Source organism: Myotis lucifugus, unplaced genomic scaffold (assembly GCF_000147115.1).
Source record: "Myotis lucifugus unplaced genomic scaffold, Myoluc2.0 scaffold_121, whole genome shotgun sequence".
NCBI lineage: Eukaryota > Metazoa > Chordata > Mammalia > Chiroptera > Vespertilionidae > Myotis > Myotis lucifugus.
Window position 1 is genome coordinate 2,820,025 of NW_005871169.1, and position 22,912 is coordinate 2,842,936.

Sequence of the window (22,912 nt, forward strand, 5' to 3'; positions counted from 1 at the left end):
GTGGACATCCCCCGAGGGCTGCTGGGCTGCCAGAGGGATGTCTGATTGCCAGCTTAGGCCCAATCCCCTGGGGAGCAGGCCTAAGCCAGCAGGTGGTCATCCCCCGAGGAGTCCCAGACTGTGAGAGGGCACAGGCCGGGCCTCTAGTTATATATATTCTAGTGGCCCGGTGCATGAAATTCGTGCACATTGAAAGGGAATTAATTAGAGGAACGTAATTTGGACTCACCATCTAATATCAATAATATGTGAGTGTGAGGCAGTCCACATTTCTGAAATTCAATGACATGAATTTTAGCTATTACTTTGCCAAATAAATGGACTTTACATATATCATTTAAAAGAGCATTCAGCTTAATATTAAAAACTCTGGCTACCAAGTCAGGTCTGCTTTCAACTTTTTTGCCAGCATTGTAAATTGTTTGCAATATCTGCTCATTTGGGGTTGCATGTCATGGTTATGAATAAATCGGGCTTGCCATACTTTGTTACAATTGCCATAGCATCCTGATATCGCTGCTGCATATTTTTGGGACTACCCTCAAAAGATGATGGAAGTATTATCATTTTACCAATCGGCGCATTGTCACTTTCATATCTAGATTTGAGATAATCCATCAAACCACTGTATTTTTCAACTCTCAACTTAGATTGGTTTGCTTTGATGAAATTTATCTGATTGGCCTCCGTTTTTGAATATGAATCCACAATAAACTGTTGAGTTAATTTTCCTGCATTTAAAATAGGATTGAACGTGTCCCGCACAGAGAGATGAAATCCATAATACTGCATTTGTCTGACTTGTGTCCTTACATTTTGTCTAGTATTATTGTTGATTACACTGTTGTCTCTGAGTCTTAATGCAATATCTGTCCCCCAGCCTTTTTCACCATGTGGAAAAAGAATAGGATGTCATTGCATCTAATGTAGGAAACAGGATATTGATTTGTTTCATTTCAGTGGCATTTGGATTATTGGGATCTGGTTTACAATGAATGAGCAAGTCCCTTTCAAAAGGAGGTTCTCCATCTTCGTTTCTGAATATGACAGCAACCTCGGTTACACGGGGAGAAATATATCTACCTGGGTCACTGTTACAATTGTATTTAATTGTCATTGTTACTTCTGTGGGAGCAATACCTTTTGCTCCTGCTTCAGATTGGGCTTCCTTTTCTACCTCATGTAGCATCTTGTATGATTTTGTTAATTCATTTGTTTCATGCATGAGGTTGTTGATGTTGATCATGAGTCTTTCTGAGCAGCCCTGGTTTTCTGGCATTGCTAATCTTTTACTTGTTGCTTCAGCCGTATCCAAAATATAGAGTTGAGCAAACTTCTGAGAAACACCATCCGAAGGATGTAAAGTTACAGTATGGTGGTAAACTTGTCCATGTATTCTAAAACAGTATGGCCCATATCCTGATGGAGATGCAATATTTGCACCCATGGAAGCAAAAGCAAAAGAACTATTTATGGATCGAATATTTTCCATGAAATTTTTACTGTCAGAATCTTCATTTGTCATTAATCTTTTTAAATATGCCAGGTAATCTGGAAAATGTATATCATTTGGACAGACTTTCCCTTTGCTACAACATCGAGTAAATTTCCCATCGGATGGTTTTTCATCCGAGAAATTTAGTGATAGGCAAAATTCACATCTAACAGTCATTCCACCACAACTATGTTTGAGAATTACATCCTCATGTACTCCATTTTTGCTGAGAAGGCAGTTCCTACCGGTATTGGTAGTACTTGTTGATGACTGTTCTCTAGACATATTCTGTCATCGCCACCGCCTTCTTTCAACTTCAAAGACACACTGGTCTTTAGACATTTTCTGTCTATGACGCCAGTGTTTTTCGGCATCAGAGAGACGTTTTCCCAATAGCTGGTCTTCAGATACATTCTGTCGCAGGCGCCTCCGCCTTTTAAAATCAGACGCATGTTGCTCTTCAGACATTTTCTGTCAATAACGCCGGCATCTTTCGGCTGCAGAGCTATGTTGTATCAACAGTTGTTCTTTAGACATAGTCCCACCTCTCTACTGTCACGGTCTGAGATGCAGGTGAATGAGAGTCCTGGCTGTTAGGTCGCTGAGAGCTGTCTGACCAACAGCTGATTCTGTGGGGGTTAGACTTCCTCCTCCCTGCTGTCAGTTTCCACAGCTGTGATGAGGAAGTTGGGGTGACAGAGGGAGCCACACCTTCCAAGCCGCCCTCTCTCTCGCTCTGCTTTATGTCCAGCAGCCTCCTGCTCTGCCAAGTCTTCCAAACCTCCCACTCTCCGCCCACTCTCCCACTCTGCTCTCCACTGGCGAAGGTCCCGGGAGCCCATGGGTGTGGCTACAGCCTCACCTCTCGGGGCCAGCGAAGGTCCCGGGAGCCTGTGGCTGGTGTTGCCTCCTGGGGCGCTTGACACCTGCATATGCAAATTAACCCACCATCTTTGTCAGGTTAATTTGCATACTCACGCCTGATTGGCTCATGAGTGTAGCAGAGGGATGGTCAATTTACATGTTTCTCTTTTATTATATAGGATAGATTTTAAGACAACTTTTTTTTTTCTGAATGTAAACTCAAGACTAAAATGGTTCTTGGTATTCTGAATAGTATCTTCAAAAGTTGTAAAACAAAATTGGGAATTAACAAATAAAAAATTTTCTTTTGGCCAAAACTGGATTGGCTCAGTGGATAGAGCGTCGGCCTGCGGACTGAAGGGTCCCGGGTTCGATTCCGGTCAAGGGCATGTACTTGGGTTGCGGGCACATCCCCAGTGGGAGTTGTGCAGGAGGCAGCTGATCAATGTTTCTCTCTCATCGATGTTTCTAACTCTCTATTTCTCTCCCTTCCTCTCTGTAAAAAATCAATAAAAATATATTAAAAAAAATTTCTTTTGGTCAAAAATACAACCAGAAACAGACAAATACTAACAGTGAATGATGAGAGAAACCTCTAATGTTTGTTCTTATTTTGCAGTCAGATGTCATTAAATGCTTATTTCACTTTCCTAAATATTGAGTCTAAAAGTATATTTTTGTGTTTTTACTGTTCATGTGGCCAAGTAGATGCCTCCAAGTTTATAAGCTTTTTTTTAACTTCATAAATAAAGCAGTTTGTGGATATAGTAACCTAAGGCAAGTGAATGCCTTCTATGCCTTGATTTTTCTGTCATTAAGTAGTAACATTGATTCACCTTGATGATAATGAGGGGTTTAGAAATTCTTAACTGAAAAATTCCTGTATCGAGGCAAATTTTAAACTCAGTTTTTCTCAGATCTAGAGTATTTCTTGATAAGATTTGGAGAGAAGAGGAGCACTGGAGCAGAGAAAATGAAGAGAACCAGAAAGGCCGATGCTTTTACTCACTGTCCTCTACAATGGCCTCAAAAGCCCCCAAGAGGAATGGGGCTAAGTTTCTAGGACAGCCAGATAGGAAGTCCTATAAAATATTTGCTTGAATTCTTTTTATTAACTTAGAAGTCCTGGTTTACAAGCTATACCCCAATATATAGCTAAAAGGAAAGAAAATTTGATTTCAGATTTTTCCTTTTGCCCCCTTTTTTACTAAGAAGCACAAAAAATGACTTTTGTCAGTTGTCTTAGTTCACATTCCCCTTTCCCCCATCTAGTCTAAGTTGTTGTTTTTTTTCCAGTGGCATGATCCATTTACCATTTGCCATGCATTTACTATTTCTTCTCTTTGCTTTCTCAATCATTTTTGAAGAAATCAGAATGTAGGCACATTTCATAATTCATTACCTTAGAAAGCATTGTGCAATGGTTCTTTTGAAATAGTTCCTATTGATAGATTATTCAAATTGGTTGAGCACTAGAGAAGACACTTAGTTATGTGAGATTCTTCACTTGCCTGTGTTTAAAACTTTGGCCTGCACACTCTAAGGAGCATAGTTTTATACTAGTACTCACTTCTCCCTCTCGCTGAATCATGCTCTCCATTGAGATTTCCAGCAACTTAAAGCAAAGTTAATTAGACAGACAATAGACCTCATTCATTGTTGCCCCTAATTCACCTGCCTCTCCCTAGAACTCTTTTCAACTTTACTGAAAAACACTTATCTACAACATTAAAATATTTCAGCCAAAAGGATTTCCCCCATCTCTACTCCTCTTAGGCCTCTCTGCCTCTCTATGACTCTTAGGGAAAAAATTGCAGTCAGTCTGAATCTAAATTCCACAAGTTTATGCAATTTGCTGAATTACTCATTCTTGACTTTCTTTCAATTCTCTCCAAATTCTTGGAATCATAATGGAATTTAGAATTGAGCTTTGCTCTGTAATAAAGCCCAATATGTTAAAAATTATATTTCAATATGTTGAGTAGAGCCCTACTCATTTTAAATAATAAATGTATTTTGAAGGTTTTTAGAAAAATGGAGACTAGATCAGAGCAAATTATGGAGGGTCATCTTACATTTCAGAGATTTCAGTAGTAAATATACATCAAATTGTTTACTGAAGATAGAATTAAGAATAAATGTAGCTCCATGTCCCATGACAGAGGCTCTAGTTCAAGGAAAAAGTAGTGTTCAATTTCTCTTCTCTTCCTGACATGTTCTCAGATGCTTGATTGAATGCTATCTCTTGGTCATAAACTCAACTTTAATATTCATTTTGCTCCTTGGAGAATTTTTTCCAGACCTTGACTAAGTTCCTTTCTCTCCCTGGTTGCATTTAACTATACCTATTCTACTTGAGAGTTTTGTGTATGCTTTGGTTATATATGCTTTGGTTATATATTCAATTGGTTCTCCCTATGATTATGGAAAAGTATTTAATATCATTATTTTCTGATGCCTGTCACCAATCAGGCTGATATCTCTGATCTAATGCAGTGATGTAGAGCTTGAGAAAAAGATATATGTTGGTGAATTACTTGAATTACTTTATGCCTAATGGCATTTTTATATCTCATGTTCTTGCATATTATCTTTATAATAATCCTTGATATGTTTTTAGACTTTAGGTAACTTTATAAGATCTTATATTATGTAATATTTAATTTCTTGTGGGAAAACATTGGAAGGACACCCTACCTTAAAGAAATGACTACTGAAAAGGATACAAGAATGTTTAATCCATCAAGCAACTTGCCAAATATCATAACTTTTGCAATTTATTGAGTCAGGCTTTGAGAATGAGTAGATTATCTTTAATGGTTTGTTTAGTTATTTGCTATTCTGTTGCTGTCTACAAAATATTAAAATCCCCTCTCAACTTCCTCTGCTTCCCAACTTCCTTATTGTTGAATAGAGATCTTTTATAAATAGTTAATGAGTTTTGATTATGTCTTAACAGAGATATACCACTTCTATTTCACGGTGATCTTTTTATAATTGAACTAGTTATTTTAATTAATTATTTGAAAGAAATAATCGGGCATATGCTAAACTTTACCCTATTTTTCACAGTCCTTTCATAATTTTCTAAGACAACTGTCACCGTGATAATCTATATCAGTAGGCCAACAACTTAAAAACTAATACTCAGAGGACACCTGCATAGCAGGCTATTTGATCAATGTGAGGCCAAGATTTTAATCTAGCATCAGCAATATTTCTTTTCATTCCATGGTCTTGGTTTTATAACTCTCTGGGTGGTTTTTTTTTCAGGCTAAATATATTTCTATAAATAATGCATAACATTTTTTCCCTCAAACTCACCTACTCTAAATTTTAAAAATTCCAGTGGAGCTATTGGTGTCTTCAAGAAAAAGTCTGAGGTTATAATTAAGGTACATAATCTGGTAGTATTCAAATCTGAGTTTAATCTATTTCTTTATTTGTTCTATTTTTCTAACACCATGTTGCTTCTAATTACATGATAAGGTCATTGAAATTAAGTATTTCACATTTTGTAACTTGTAGGTTTATGCCCAATTAGAAGCATTTCTGTTGCAGGATTTTCAAAATGAAGGAATTCTTTGAGGTTAATTTAATAAATATACCTGGAATTGATACCTCAAGATTTTTTCAAGCTAGATAGAAACTTAACTGAGGAGCCAAATACATTCTTAAAATGACTTAAGATTTATATTGCATAGATATTTTCTGGAAAAAAATCAATTTTATCTAAGATAACACTCAGATCTAAAAAGGGGAGGGAATGTTTTAATGTACAGATATGTAAAACATGCATTCACCAAGCGTCTTTCAGTTTAAAGTGGTAGATTACCTTTAAATTAACTTAGATATCAATTAGAGTTTGTAAGTTATCTCATCGCCTCAAAGGAAGGTTTAAAAATCAGAAGGACAGGAATGGCTTCCAGAACATGTGGAAGCCAGAACAATAACTTCAGCATGCTCTCTCTTTCCCCCTCGCGTGTTGTTGCTTTCTGCATGACAACTCCATTTCCCCTGACTGCAGCCTGGCTTCCGTCATGTGTCAGGAGACGGCTGCTGATGTTTTCCAAGTTGAACATCTTTGGCTTTTATTGTTGACTAGAGGCCCAGTATATGAAATTTGTGCAAGGGGCGGGGGGGGGGGCAGGGAGGTTGTCCCTCAGCCCACCCTGCACCTTCTCACAATCCAGGACCCCTTGGGTAGGGTCCCTAGGCCTGGCCAGCGATCAGGGCCTATGGGGCTTTCCTTACCTTGGTTGCTGGCAGCTGGCCCCGCCTCCCCACTGCCACTGCTTGCCATCTGTGTAGCGCTGCCCCCCTTCCCTGCCATTGGTCGCCTCCCTCTGCAAGCAACAGGCATGGGGTGAGATCACTTGGCTGGCCTGGGCCTGGCTGTAGGGTAGCTGCCCTCACAGTGAGTGTTGTGTACTCCTCAGGCACATCTAGGAGGGCAGCCAACCAGTGGCATGTGGAGTTGGCTTATACCATCTTGCAATAGTCAGTCATGCTCCTCTATTCCAAATTCTGCATTTAGTGATCTCATGTTGGTAGCTTGAAATTGGCTATGAGGGAATATTTATACCATGGAAATTGGCAAATCCTAGAAATCAGAGCAATTTTTTTTTCTTTCAGAGAACTGGTTGTTATATTTACCAGTACACTACTGTCTACTTCAAGTTTCAAACAAGGGTCTTGAAACTTATTCTAACTGAATTGGCTTAGGTCACATGCCCCCCAACCTGCCTTGAAGCAAAACCTATGGCCAGGGGACTTGAAATTACAACATAAATGTATATAATAATTTCTTTAATTTATAAGAGTGTTCTGATAGCAAACAGGTAGTCTGGTTTCAGAGTCCACCATGTCATAGCATGCAATTATATAAAATATTAAAATTTAGTTTCTCAAAGCCTGACTCAATAAATTGAGAAAATTATAATATTTGGTCAAGTAGGAAATGAAAGACTCTAAGCCTAATTAGTCACAAGGAAATGCAAATCAAAACCACAGTGAACTACCACTTCAAACCCACAAGGATGGCTATAATAAAAAAGACAGACAATCATAGTGTTGGTAATTATGTGGGAAATTGGAACCCTCATGCATTTCTAGTGGTGTGGTAAAATGGTGCAACCTCTTTGGAAAACAACCTGATAGGTCCTCAAAAAATTAAACACAGAGTTGCCATACAAGTCAGCAATTCTACTCCTATTATATACTCAAAATAATTGAAAACATATCCACACAAAACCTTGTACATGAATGTTCATAACCATATTATTCATAATAGCCAAAAGCAGAAACAAATCAAACGTCCATCAGCTGCTGAATGGATACACAAAATGTGGTCTGTATATGCCATGGAATACCATCCAGCCTCGGAGATAATGCAGTATTGACCCTATGCTACAACATGAATGAACTTCAAAAACATTATGTTAAGTAAAAGCATCCAGTTGCAAAAGGCCACATATTATATGATTCTATTTATTCAAAATGTTCAGAACAGACAAATCCATACAGACTGAAAGTAAGTTAGTACGGAGTTGGCTGCCTAGGGGTGGGGAGAAGTAAATAGGGAGGGGTAGGTGGGGAGCTATTTTGAACAGGTACAAGGTTTCTCTATGGGGGATGAAAATGTAGTTTGGGGGAGATGTCAGCTATCTAAAGGGACTGTCAGCTGGTAACACCTTCGCAAAGGGCCATTTGAGAAACCTGAAAAAGACTTACTTCAGTACCAATAACTCGACTTCTAAAAATGTATTCTAATGAAATAATGAGAAACTTCCACAAATATTTATGTACAGAATGTTTGTTTCAACAGCATTTTTTATCACAAACAGTGGGAAAAATAGAATTATCAATCCTAGGGATTAATTGAACACAGAAGGGTGCATCTATGTGTCAGAATTTGCTATATCTACTAAATTTAATGTTTTAGAAAAATATTTAATCACATAAAACTGCATGTGTTACGTTATTTTTGGTTAATAAAAATTGAGTTATGCAAGAGCATGTTCAATATGATCCCAATTAATGCTTTAACCGTATAATTAACATATAAAGATGACTGCATAAGTTGTGGTAATAAAAGGCTTTATAATTTTTGTTTATTCTGCTTTTTTTTATTTCTCTTTAGGGTGGGTTGGAACTTATTTATAATGAGAAAACAAAATGATGATATATATTTTACAATCACTGAACTCAAGCTAATATTGATTGTATGAACATTTATAACCATTGTTCAAAAAATATTAAGGAATTTCTAATTATCTCTCCGTGGTGGGAGTTCTTTATCTGTACATAGCTCAAGTGAAAGCCGGGTTTTTCAGGAGCAGCCCTGTGGGCATTTGGGGCCAGGCCACCTTTGCTGTGGCTTCAGGGCAGGAGCATGGAGCTGCCCAGAGCATTGCAGCATCCTCAGCAGCATCCCTGGCTCTACCCACTCCGTGCCAGTGTGTACCCCCGCGCACAGCAAAAAGTGTCTTCAGGTACTATTGAAGGTCCCTGGGAGGCAAAATTGTTCCCAGTTTATAATCACTGAATTAAGGAACCATTTGATAAAGGAAGAAAATTCTGGGTTATTTCAAAGTGGATTTATCTGTTGTGAAGTTCTACCAGTACCTGTGTCCTCACGCCTGTGCTGGTTTTGTCACTAGGGTAAACCTCAGGAAACCAATTAAATAGGGACTTAACATTTCTATGTAAGTTGCATGAATCTTCATTACATTTTTGTTTGGTGTTTACCGCATTGATTGTTTATGTTGCTTCTGATTAAAATGCTGGTTGTTCCATGCTTCCTACAGCTCGCTCAGCCGTAACGGGAAGCTGTGACAATGACGGCCTGCACATTATCAGGGGCCACAGCGTAGCCTCCACACCTTTTGCTACCGTGTGTGGTGATGAGGTTCTGTCTCCTGTTACCATCTCTGGTCCAGTGCTGCTTAACTTCTACTCTAATTCGCACACCACCGACTTCGGATTTAAGCTTTCCTACCAGATAACCTGTGAGTAGCCATAATGATGTGTGAAATATTTTTCTTGACTAATGTCCTCAGGAGTTTTAATTGTGATTCATAAATCACCAATTTGAAATGCAAAAACTTTAAGGGTAAAAATGATCAATTAGGTTCATGATCCAAAAATACTTAGACATTTTTACTTTTTAAGAAATGGGGAGGCTCTTTTTCATGAATTTTGGCTAGAGCTACTCTTTGAAAATCAAACGGAAGGTTGAGATTTATTTTGATAATTTAAGTTAAAATGAACATTCCTGCTATCTTTAGCTGTTTGGACATTACTTTGAAGTGACTTTTTTGGCCTGGACTATCCAGATGCCCATTTCATTTCGTCAGTTTGCTAATGTGAAAAGCAATATTGGCCCTGGCCAGCTGGCTCAGTTAGAGCATCAGCCTGTACACACACACACACACACACACACAGACACACACACACACACACACACACACACACAAGATTGAGTGTTTGATTCCTGGTCAGGGCACATATATACCTCAGTTGCAGTTCGAACCCTGGTCGGGGCTCATTTGGGAGGCATCCTATTGATGTTTCTCTCTCTCTCTCTCTCTCTCTCTCTCTCTCTCTCTCTCTCTCTCCTTCCCGTTCCTCTCTCTCTAAAAATCTATAAAGATGTATCCTCAGGTGAGGATTATTAACAAAAAGAAAAGCAATTTGTATAAAATTAAGAAAAAAACTAAAAGAATATCTTTATGGTCTTCTGGTAGGATTTTTTTCAACAACATACAAAAAGCGCAGGCCTTAAAGCAATGGTTCTCAACCTTCCTAATGCCGCCACCCTTTAATAGAGTTCTTCATGTTGTGGTGACCCCCAACCATAAAATTATTTTCGTTACTACTTCATAACTGTAATTTTGCTACTGTTATGAATCATAATGTAAATATCTGATATGCAGGATGTATTTTCATTGTTACAAATTGAACATAATTAAAGCATAGTGATTAATCACAAAAACAACATCTAGTTATATATGTGTTTTCCGATGGTCTTTGGCGACCCCTGTGAAAGGGTCGTTTGACCCCCAAAGGGGTTGCAACCCACAGGTTGAGAACCGCTGCTTTAAAGGGAAAGGAAACATTGATAATTTGCAGCTTCTCATGTCAAAGTCAAAGTGAGAAGACAAGTAATCACTGGGCAAAGGCCTCTGTGGCTACCAGGATCTTTTAATTCTTTAAAGACAATTCAACCTGCTTATTTGAAAATCATGAAACCATATTTCCCTATTTTGAGTAGCCCTTTCTTCTCCTGCAATAAACTTGGTTGGTTAGTTTCCTGACAGTGTTTTTTCCCACTTCATTCATATGAGACTCTACTGGTGGCTGTGTGGAAGTTTGCACACAGTGTTTTAGAAAAATGAGGGATTAAAGGCTAAAAGAATATAAAGCAATGATGTAACTTTCCAAAACACCAGTTGTACCAAAAGAATAAAACAAATAATCTATTTCTTTATCAATAAGACAACTGGGGGGATGCCCATTGCTCAGTTCTATTCTGGTTGTGCCAACAGACCTACAAAGCCACAGACAATAACACTTTACAAATGGGGTCAGGACTCAGGTAGCAGCTCACATGAATGAACTGTGAAGGCCCTTTATCATGAGTAAGTAAATGTTCCAGTCTTCTCTGTGGATGGGAACAGTAATTTATTTGGCCTCCTCATGCTGCTGAGGGCCAGTAACAGCAATGTGGGCAAGTAGAATCCCTACCAGCCTCACGCTAAATAGAAATGCATAGGACCCAGGAGCTATGAATTTGGGCCCACAGAGGGAACTACGCTCAAATGTTCCAAAAATGATTTCCAGTACTTCACTTTCTAATAGCCTATCTTTGACAGAGGAAACTCGAATCGATATTGAAGATTTCTAGTGGGCAGACTTTCCTGGGTTCATATGCCCACAATGTGCCTTGGATTCTGTTTGCCTTTTCTACATTTCCAGTTATCACTGTCATCCCTCTGAGCCTATGAATTAAATATAGAGAAGGGACAGTTACACCCAACATGTGAAATGTTTCTCCTCATTGTTTTCACTCTGGCCATTAATTTGACTCAGACTTATTCCATCCAAGATGTGCCTTAAATATTCTTCCCTGCTTCTCACCATACTGTTTCCTCCTTCTGCCTTGGTAGAAAAATCAGAATTAATTGTAAGCACATTGAAGGGAGCTTTAAGTTGCTTTAAGAAAGAAATAATAGTTATCTCTCAGGAGAAAAAGGTACAGTAGTAAAGGTTATTTCAAAACTATTTTTCCATGGTGCGAGTACTAATTGTTCTCTGCATATTTCCATCTTTCATTGCAGCCTGTGGTGGTGTGTTCAACTTCTCCACTGGAATCATCAAAAGCCCTGCCTATTCATACTCAGACTACCCTAACAACATGTACTGCTTGTATAACATCACTGTGAGAGACAACAAAGTGATTCTGCTCAAGTATGTAAGACAAATTCACCTTCTTAAGAAAACCATTTTAGCTTGATTTACAGCTAGGCTTTCCTTAATAATGGAGAGCATTGATTCTCATCAGAACATAGAAGGGAGGAAGGGAGATTGAGGTCCTTGTGGAAACCTGGGAAACAGGCCTCCTACCCTCCACACAGGCCAATAGCGCATGGTTACCAGGTAAGGAAGAAAAACAGGCACTCCACCCGTTAAAATGACTGCTATAATTTTCTAACAGTTTCAAAGGAGCTTATAATGGGTGTAAAGTTATAAGACAATCTTGAAATCCAAGGGTAAGAGAAAGAGTTTCCAGTTGTTGGGCACTTATACACACAGAAAAACCTTTAACACTTTCCATAATTCTGTTATTCATTTCTTAAAACAGGCATATAAGGTATATATTATTAATCTTATTGTATTGATAAAAAAAAAACTGAGGCTCCAGAAAGGTTAAATAACTTTCCCAAAGTGATGCACTATTAAATGAAGGGTCAATATCTGAATCCATGTCAGGTTTCCTCCCAATACCATGTCTCTAGTATATTCCTATGCTATCTCTGAAAGGGTAAAATTTCTTCTAACTACTTAAGAAGTGTATTTTTGTGTATCAGAACACCTCTATGTTGGTGCTATTCAAGATATCTCACATCAGTGGAATTATCCCTAATCCTGCTTTCTCCCAAGTCTGATGAAGGGAATGTAGCCTCCAGTTTTCCAGTGATAAAGTCCCACATTGCTTTCATCTAAACGGGTATTCAGGAATATACAGTTTGTGGTAGAGTTCGCAGCAATATAGAACTTTTATAGGAGCTTGATGGGCTAGGACCACTCCTACCCACCTCCCACTAAAAATCATAAAGTCTCTGCAATTCACCTCCAGAGGCCTCGTGTACCAGTTGGGTCCATGGACTGTAAGACAGGTCTCATCAAGCTTGATTTGGTTCCTGTGTCAGACAGCGAGTGGTCTATAGGCAGGGCCTTGAAGGAAACTGCAGATCTCACCTGGGACGATTAGTAAGGAAGCTGTGCCCCAGAGCCAAAAAGTCCTTTAAATCCTAGGAACAAAAAAACAAACAAACAAAAAAAAAGAAAAAAAAACATTGCCAAATGACCAGTGCAGGAGGCCTATGAAGGGATGGCCTGCCCAGAATGGAAGCATAAGGAATGGTTCTTGCCATTTGCCATTATAGCCCAACACTTGTTTCTTACATGTATAGGATTATGGTTAGTGTGTGTGTGTGTGTGTGTGTGTGTGTGTGTGTATGCATGTGTGTGTTTTTCTTTCTGTTTCCTGCCTGGGCTCTGGGCCTCACACTATATCAAAGTTTATATCACCATGTTTGAAAAATAAATTATTGTAACATTTCTGAGATTACTGTCTATGAAACAGATATTATTCTAGTATTCTAGGTGCTGCAGAAGTTGTAGACATTAGTAAAACATACTTCCTTGTAGGAAGGCTCTCAAAATATGCCATGGGATATTCCATGGGATTTCTGCCCAAGGGGTTTTTCCAGGAAGCTTCTCTGCTCTTTTGGGAAAATGGTGCAAAATAAAAAGCCAAAATAGCTTTGAGTCCTCCTAGACACTCAAATTGTTCTTTTTCTTTGTAAATTTATGTTGTAGAAAATAAATATGTTGCCTATTGAGAATAAAAGTGGAAATTATCTAGCTATTGTTCTGCCTTCATCTTCCTTTACAAGAACATTTAATATTAAGTGTGGTTAAATAATTTTTTCATCTGGATCTTCATCATCAGTTTGAAAAAATCAGCCAATGGAACCTTTTTGAAAAAATAAAAATTGATTCTTTTTTTCTTAAAGCTCTTCCAAGTATTTTATTGTTAAATATTATCAAATTACTCTGTGCTATGTGTTATTTATTACAGCTGCTAGCAAAAGAAAACGAAGAAAGCAGAAGAGTGTAAAAATGAGGTCAGGAGAGCAAATAACTTATTTTATTTTTTTCCAAATAATAAATAATTTAAACAAAATTTTAAAAAGTAAGCCATTAGTAAACAAGTCATAAAATCCTGAAGAAAAAAAACATGTTAGAAGGCCTTGCTTATTTGGGAACTCTGTGAATAGTTATTTGAAATGACAGAGCATAAGGCCTAGACTAAAATACCATATTAGGCCATAAGAAAATACCATATTAGGCCATAAGAAAAATTAGGGCCCTAACCGGTTTGGTTCAGTGGATAGAGTGTCAGCCTGCGGACTGAAGGGTCCCAGGTTCTATTCCAGTCAAGGGCATGTACCTTGGTTGTGGGCACATCCCCAGTAGGGGGTGTGCAGGAGTCAGCTGAACCATGTTCTTCTCTCATCGATGTTTCTAACTCTTTATCCCTCTCCCTTCCTCTCTGTAAAAAATCAATAAAATATGTTTTTAAAAAAGAAAAGAAAAGTTAAGGATGTATCTGTCAGGATAGGTTATAAGTGATAACAAACAACCTGAAGGCACAGTAGCTTAACTCAGTGAGTTTATTTCTCACTCGAATGAGTATGTCCAATGTGGCTGCCCAGAGGCCTGGCTCCCTGTGGTCACTGAGGGGCTCAGGCTGATGGACACTTCATTTCTGCATTTGCTTCCAGGATCATTACTGCCGTGGGCAGGCAATGTGGCAAACTGAGTGGTGGTTTCATAAAATTCTTCCAAAAGGTAGAACCTATCACACCTAAAACTTGCTTTGGCCATGGAGATGTGAGTCTTAGGGCCATGTCAAAGCTCAGAGTGTACACAGAAAGGCAGTCCTAAGCAAATATCAGAAGGCAGAGAGCCAAGATATGTGGTGAAGTTCCTGGGACCACCACAGTATTCTTAAATGTGAATTTCTGGTTATGGCAATCAAATAAGATTCAAGAGAATTTAGTTTATTCTTTTCTACCATCGACTTTTCAATTTTTAAATTTATTTTATGAGAAATAACTTATTTCATATTCCTCATTTTCAAAATGATAATAATGATCACTTGTTTTTTAAGAACATCTGTTATATGCCTGACACCATGGTTTAGTTTTTGCCTATTGTTTCAGTTAACTTTACTCTAAACTCCATTTTCAAAGAAGGAAACAATGACTGTGGGAATAAGAATGGAGCTCTGCCGAAACCGGTTTGGCTCAATGGATGGAGCGTCGGCTTGCGGACTGAGGGGTCCCAGGTTCGATTCCGGTCAAGGGCATGTACCTGGGTTGCAATAATGATCACTTGTTTTTTAAGAACATCTGTTATATGCCTGACACCACGGTTTGGTTTTTGCCTATTGTTTCAGTTAACTTTACTCTAAACTCCATTTTCAAAGAAGGAAACAATGACTGTGGGAATAAGAATGGAGCTCTGATTTTAAAACCAGTATTTCCTCCACTCTGTTAGCATCTTCCCATAAGTAAAGAATAGGATGATAGTACCACTTGATGGCCCCCAAATAACAAGAGAATAGAGTAAGTGCCATACTTTCAATGAGACTGAAATACTAAAGTGTTGCTGAAATGATAGATAGCAGTTAAACTTGTCAAAACTTAATCTCAGGAGAATTAATATGTCCTTGATTATAAACTCTTAGAAGTTCAGGGCCATATCTAATTTATTTTTATATCCCAAGTGCTTATCACGATTTTTGACATATTGAATTACTCAAAAAAAATTTGGCTAAACTTTTGAACTGATTAGTATACTGTTTCTAATATTTCTTATTAAATAAAACTTGGACATTCACGTTTAGCCTTTTGTCTTTTTTTTTAAAAAAAGACAAAAACTCAAGGTACTATTTCATGGAAATCCAAATGAAGAACATCAGTATTAATAAGATTCATCTTACAGGTTCACTCATTTTGATGTGGCTCTCTCCACCTCCTGCTCCCAAGACTACCTGGCAATTTATGATGGTTACAACATCAGTGATCCTCTTCTTGGCAAATTCTGTGGTTCTAAGCTTCCACCAAATGTTAAGAGCAGTAATAACAGTATGCTCCTGGTGTTCAAGACAGATGCATTTCAAACAGCAAGAGGTTGGGTGATAACTTTCCGGCAGACACTGGGTAAGAATTTTGGACATGTAAATCTATTTTTCATGACTGTTATTTTTTGCTTTATTTTATTTCACCTGACTAAAGTTGCTTTTCATTTGTTTAGAGGAATGTCACATAAAGTTTTGGTTTTTAAAATTACTAATAATGTATTCTGATTTTTTAAAAAAATTACTCAACAAGTGTACTTCTATAGTATACTAAGGTAAAGTCTGTCTACACAACCATCTGAAATAAGACCCAAACCTTATTAATCATCCATGAAAATGGTGAAAGTTGAGCCTAAAGGCAGTCTAGGCACAGATCAAGACAGAGGACCCATAGCCTATGTTGACTTTATCCTTAAAATGGTTAAGATCCTTGGAAAATGTTAAGTAAAGACTGAATGGTCAGATGACTTCTGGAAAGATCATAGTGGTACTAGGCTGGAGAAAAGCACAGAGGACCCTCTGGCCTGAGAAGGAAGAAGCTTATCATAGAATTTCGGATGGGAAATGTTGGAGGTTCAAATTAACACAACAGGAATAGAAAGAGAAGAAAGGGTAGAGATCCCAGAGGTATTCAGAAGTTAGAATACATTGGAAATACAGCATTTGGAACTTGATATATTACACGAGGACATAAGTTGTTGATGACTTCTTATGAGTAACTTGTTGGATAGGGTGCCTTAGGAGACTATGATTCCGGGAAGAAATATTACATTTAATTTGGAGCATTTGGAGTTGGAGGGCCTATGAGATAACTAAATGAAGAATACAGGAGGAAGTTGAAGCTTAAGAAACAATTTGGGCTGGAAATAATGATCTAGACGTAAAGGGAAAAGCTAAATGTGTGGATCAATAAAAAATAGAACCCTGGTTTATTACCACTCCGTGTGAGAAATAATTATCTATATAAAATCAACACAGAACTTTAAATCATATAAGGTAGTTAATCAATCCTCTGTTTATCTATAGTCACAGCATCAGTGGCACAATCTAGGTCATTTATATTTGACGCTGGAAAATGTGTTGATTTTTCCATTTGATCAGTGTTCTGGAAATGAACAGGTCACCAAACAAATCACATCTTCTGTGAACTCTCATCTCAGAGAAACCTGGGAAACTTCCACAATAAGAATCTTGACTTATTGTTCAAACTCTTTCTTTCTCTTTACCCCATCCTGTGGATAACCTTCATGCCTCCGATTCAAAGCAGAGCTTACCTTAAACTTCTTTGCATTTGGCATGAGTTTTTTTTGTGTGTGCATTTCTTGAGGGAAGCAATTAGATCGTGTTTTAAAGGCTTCATGGTAAGCCACGGATATCATGACAAATTGCATCAGAAAATCACTTTGCCACCTACCCTACTTAGTGATATCACCAATAACTTGAAAGCAAGTCTCAGGGGCAGAACACAGGAGGCTGAAAGAAAAATTAATTTTCCCTTGGAGATTGTTTTTGTGCAAAAGAACTCACAAACTCTTGCCTTTAGCACAGACTTTAGAGTCAAATGGCATATATTTGCATAGCTCTTGTTACCTGCTTTCAGGTTTTTCTTTTTCCTGATGCTTTCTCACATGGCCATTGAAATAGTCTCAAAGCATTCCACACGCCTTCATCTGTGTGAGACCTGCCAGCTAGCTAGTGCTCCCCAGCCTCATTAAATTACTATGTTTTTCTGGGCTACAAAGAAGACACTTTTGGATTTATTGTGATTTTTACTGCACTGAAATGGCACAGAAGGAAAAATCTTACTGTCAGAGGCACCGTTCATCCCTGAGCATCGAACACTTTCAGTTTATTAGAATTTCCCTGGTCACAGTTAGAGAAAGGGTCGATGTGTAGAGAGCAGAAATGGAGCTCATGGCTGCATGTCATGATGGTGACTTCTACCTCTTCTTCATCTTCAAACATCATCAATCACTTGGAAATATTTAGGTAATTTTCAGTGGTAATTTTTTATCGAAAACCCAAGTGTCATAATTTTGAATTGTATGGTGTCACAAAGCTTTCAAGACCTTACATCTGAATTAACCTTTCATCTGCAGAATTTTAATCTTGTTTTGTTTTTTTGTTGTTGTTTGTGGCAAGGAATAGGGGAGGAAGAATAAGAATAGATTGAATTCTGGAGTTTATGAAATCTTTTATTTTTTTGTATGTCCATTTATATGAAACTAGAGGCCCAGTGCATGAAAATTCATGCACTGGAGGGGGGGTCCCTCAGCCCAGCCTGCCCCCTCTCACAGTCTGGGAGCCCTCAGGGGCAGGAGGTGACCCGGCAATCAGGGGAAGGCGATGCCCCCATCACACCTCTGCTGCTGCCACTGCTAGCAGCACAAGCTTCAGCCGGCCCTGGTTACCTGAGCCTCGGGCGGCCCTGGGGGGCTGAGGGGACTGGGGGACTCCAGAGGCAGGCACATGGCTGAGGGGACTGGGTGCTGCCATCTTGTGGCTGTGGACACCGCCATCTTTGAGAGTGTGGCAATCAATTAGCGTATTCCCTCCTTATTGGCTGTGGGCACCTCCATCTTTGAGGGTGGGGCAGTCAATTAGCATATTCCCTCCTTATTGGCTGTGGGTGCCACCATCTTTGTGACAGAGTCGGGGTAAATTAGCATATTCCCTCTTTATTAGATAGGATGTCCAGGATAGGCAAATCCATAGGGACAAGGTAAAATACAAAAGTAGGTTTATAGCTGTGATTATGTGAAACACTGAGTTTATTCTTTTTTTTTGGATGTACATTTTTTTTATTTCCCCTTTTTAATTAAATTTATTGGGATGACATTGGTTAATATGGTCATATAGGTTTCAGGCTGGGTTTCTATGTCACAAGATCTGTATATTGCACGTGTGTCCACCACCCAAAGTCAAATCTTCTCCTGTCACCATGTATTTGGATCCACTTCTCCCCCAACCCCTTCCCTCTGGCAACCACCACACTGCTGTTTGTGTTCACGAGTTTCAGTTTTATATCCCACATATGAGTGAGATCATATGGGTCTTAGCTTTTTCTAACTGACATATTTCATTCAGCATCATATGAGCTATTTTAGTTACAGGTCTAGATGCACCCTTCACATCCATCCCATCCATGTAAAGCCACCCTGTGTCCCCCATAAAGAGGAGAAGCAACTTTGTGGGCCACACAGCGGCTTCTTGTTTCCAGCGCAGTCACTTCAGCCCGGAAAACAGTCTCTTCACAGAGTAAACAGTTGATGTGAAGAGGAAACTGTTTTAGTCTGCAACATCTCAGTTCAGTTTATCTTAAAACACTAGAGATTTGCAGTTTTACTATTTAGATTACACACTTGGCGATACTTTATAAACATCTGTTTTAATTTCTCAGAAATTAGTAAAGAGCCAGCTCACATAATTATGTGATTATCAGGTAAACTCTCCTCGTGCATGTGTTATATTTGCATTGCTAACGGGCCTGGACACATTTTGGGGAAATATCCCCTGGTTTGCTGTTAATTACTAAATGTGGAGGGAAACCGGGCCTGTTCTTTCATGGAGCTGCGCTGTGAAGGGCCGCGTGGTGGGACACAGGGCGGGAAGGCAGAGCAGGCACATCCAGGAGCTGACCTCCAGCTGCAGTGGAGTCTGCCTTCCTCTTGCTCCCTGCACTCCAACACGACATGAATAATTGATCCCAAATGACTGACGACCAGCAAAATGACCATACTGGGCCCTGGGGATCTGCGAAACCCTGCAAGTATCTCCAAATTGGAGCCTTTTTCTCCAGAAAGTATGTAGCTTTTATCTCATTGTCAACAGTGTCGCTGACCTCATAAAGTTCAAAAGCCACGGGTCCTGTGGATTTGGCTGAGGTGGGCACGCTCCACGGTACAGAATCTACACTTACTAGTATCCTTTTATTCTATTAACTTCTGCTGGTTGAGATTCTGCCCCTCCTTTACCACAGGATCTGCTTTGGCCATGACCTTGCTCACCTGTCTCACTCATGAAGCACTTAAGACTTGCAAATGTGTTTTTAAACCAGCAAAACCCCACATCTGTTTACTGTAGTGGTGTCATCACACAGTGCTGCTCAGTCAGCCTATTCGTGATGTGCTCATCACATTAGACACCAAACTGGTGGATATAGGTTAGATCAAGGATTTACAGTACATGTATTTACTGTGGAGTACCACAGTCATTTAGTTTGTTTCTAAAGCAATATATTGTGTAACACTTAGGCAAAATGTCAGACTCAGAAACTGAACTTGGCCCAATAAGGTATGAAGTTCACAGGCATTTGGATATGTGAGTTGCCAAGGAGAGTGTGAGGCATGACCCCTTCAGGATAACATCCTAGACCTAGAAGGACAAGGCGTTGCCCTGGAGACGATGGCAATATTAGGGACCAGGGGACATCAGTGACCAGAGGTTCATGTCCTGGACACATGACTAACACTCCTGGCCCCTTGTAGCTCAGAGCCCACGTGCTGAGGATAAAGGCCACTATCCATCTTCCTTCATCTGGAGTATTTGTCATACGGAGAATGAGTCAGTTGACATTAAATCAGACTCACACACTTTTGCTATGAAAGAAAAGCAATAATACCAAAGTGCATGTTTGACAAGGACAAAGTCAATCACGGTCTACTAGGTGAATCGCCCAAAATTGAAAGCGCTGCTGACCAGAAAGTAGGTAGCCAGGACCCAGTTGCTTCATTACGTCATTGCCTGGTGAGATGCTTTAGAAAAGTCCTATAATAATTCTGGGCTCAACTTTATCCACTAAAAAGAGTCAGTTTGAAGTATGACCACTTTCTATCTTTTCAGAATGTGATGGGGATGGAGTAGACAGTTCTGTAAAGTGCCGACGTGTCAAAGAGAAAGTCTGTGTTAGAAAGTAATACTGAAGTCCTGGCTTTCTGCAGGGCTCCAGGCCCACCCACCTCATCTCTAAACTGGGGGAGGAGTGACAGGTCATTACTATCAACAGGACCACTTCCTGTTACAATGGTTTCTGGTTCTTACTCATTTTGCAATGAAATCTTACCCGCAAGCCTTAAAGTATATTTCATAACTTAAATCTGAAATAAAAAGCTAATTCTGATTAATTCTAAGGCCTTGCAGAGGCTTAACACATAATCGTCACTCCAACAATATTGACTCCATGGACAAATTAAAGAGTACGTGAATAAATCATGCCCACTTTATAATTACATTATGTTATACATAATATACACTGAGTGGCTAGATTATTATGACCAGCCAGATTATTAAGACCACCCCATCAGTACAATGAAGTGAATTAGTTATGCAAATAATAATAATAATAATAATAATAAAACCTTGAGAGTATTTGCTTAGGAAGTTTTCAATATTCATTATTTTTGGAAGTGTCAATGAAGTACTGATGGGGTGGTCATAATAATCTGGCCCATCATAATAATCTGGCCACTCAGTGTATACAGCATTTTATACATTATTTTATACCTAGATATGCTTCACTCTCAAAATGCAATTGTGGTTCATGTAGTTCAGCTACTACTTGGGATAGTAAATTGGATCACTTTCACTCTTACAGATTTAGGAATATAAGATCAGACTCAACATTTGGGTCATGTGTGTCTGGCCTCTAGGTTTTTACCTGCTACCTTAACATCTGGAAATTCCTCTCAAAGGTGCTAAAGGAAAACAGGGCCGAGGCGGGATGATGTTGAGGGAGTCGAACAAGAGTTCACTAGTGAGAGGGAACAGGGAAGATGGAAAGCGAGACCGAGAAAGCTGATGAGACTGGGCCCCAGTGATGGAAAATATGATCACAAGAAATAGAGAAAAATATAAAGACATGACACCTTCCTTTTGACTTCTAGTTATTTTTAAGTTTCACAGTTTTGATGTTAAGTTTGGACCTTGAGAGGCATTCTAAAATTCTGTAGCAAAACAATACAAGAATAAACTTAAAAATATTCAATGACAATAAACATCAATGTGTATATGTCGCTATCTACTTCTTAGCAGCCTGATATAAGCTGCAAAACCACATTTCTTTTAGAAGTACAAGTGCAATAAAATAGTTGAATTATAGCTTGAATAATTTTATAAGTCACTGTCAAATAGCTCGGGGTTTAGCAATAATGGGGGTATTACTAGAAAGCATGTTGTTTGTCTATTCTCTTAATGTCATTTGTTCTCTCTGCTAAAGCCTGAGAATGAGATGAGCTGGAATTGTAAACCCATTTGCAGAAAACTAGACTCAACTTACTTCCGCCCTTTGTAAGTCTCTCACTAGTGATTGGACTTCTCCTGGGAGCTGATGCCAAAGACAAGGTTATCTGCAGTTTGTCCTTTGTGGGTTTTACTGAAAAGGGTTTTTGGCTGGGCTGAGAATGTGGAAAGAGGATAAAGAAACTAACAAATGCTTAGTTCACCCAAACCTTACAAAAGCAAACAGACAGGAGTAAAATTCCAGATCAGCAAAAATAAAGGAAAGGTTTTTATTAAAATATATTCCAGTATCAGAGTCCATGCCCGCCCCCTTCCCATGTGACCAGATGCTATTATGGAGACCAAGCTAAGAGATAAAAGTGAATTAATGGTAAATTATAAGGTAACATTTTGAAAAATATTCAGGTAAATAAGAGCTTGGAAACAGTTATTATTTATAACTTAAGCCATGCCAGACCTCCCCAAAATGTAACCCAGTTTTCTCAGATAATTGGACCTTTTGGGTTAAATTTTTTGTAACCATAAATTCCCTATAATCATTATCGTTACTCAGATCAGCCTGCCTTTGGTGTAGTGTCCCCAGGAGCATGCAAGCTATATCTGGTTAGCAGTAAACATTTTTAAAAATTCTTTGGCTGTAAATCAGTTTTTTAGAAACAAAACATTATTATGTTTATAGGACTGTATTCTTCATTTTTTTTAATATATATATATATGTTATTGATTTTCCGCAGAGAGGAAGGGAGAGGGATAGAGAGCTAGAAACATCGATGAGAGAGAAACATCGATCAGCTGCCTCCTGCACATCTCCCACTGGGGATGTGCCCGCAACCAAGATACAGGCCCTTGACCGGAATCGAACCTGGGACCTTTCAGTCCGC

The 22,912-nt window shown here is 38.8% G+C and overlaps 1 protein-coding gene across 1 annotated transcript in view; it reads left to right on the top strand.

Annotated features, from left to right (window-relative positions):
- The window catches only part of CUBN (cubilin), a 282,087-nt gene that overhangs the window by 220,698 nt on the left and 38,477 nt on the right, over positions 1-22,912 (top strand). The window contains exons 57-59 of the mRNA XM_006093733.3: positions 9,169-9,369; positions 11,701-11,830; positions 15,659-15,876. Of these exons, the coding sequence (XP_006093795.1) occupies positions 9,169-9,369; positions 11,701-11,830; positions 15,659-15,876 (549 nt within the window). The remainder of the gene's footprint in view (positions 1-9,168; positions 9,370-11,700; positions 11,831-15,658; positions 15,877-22,912) is intronic.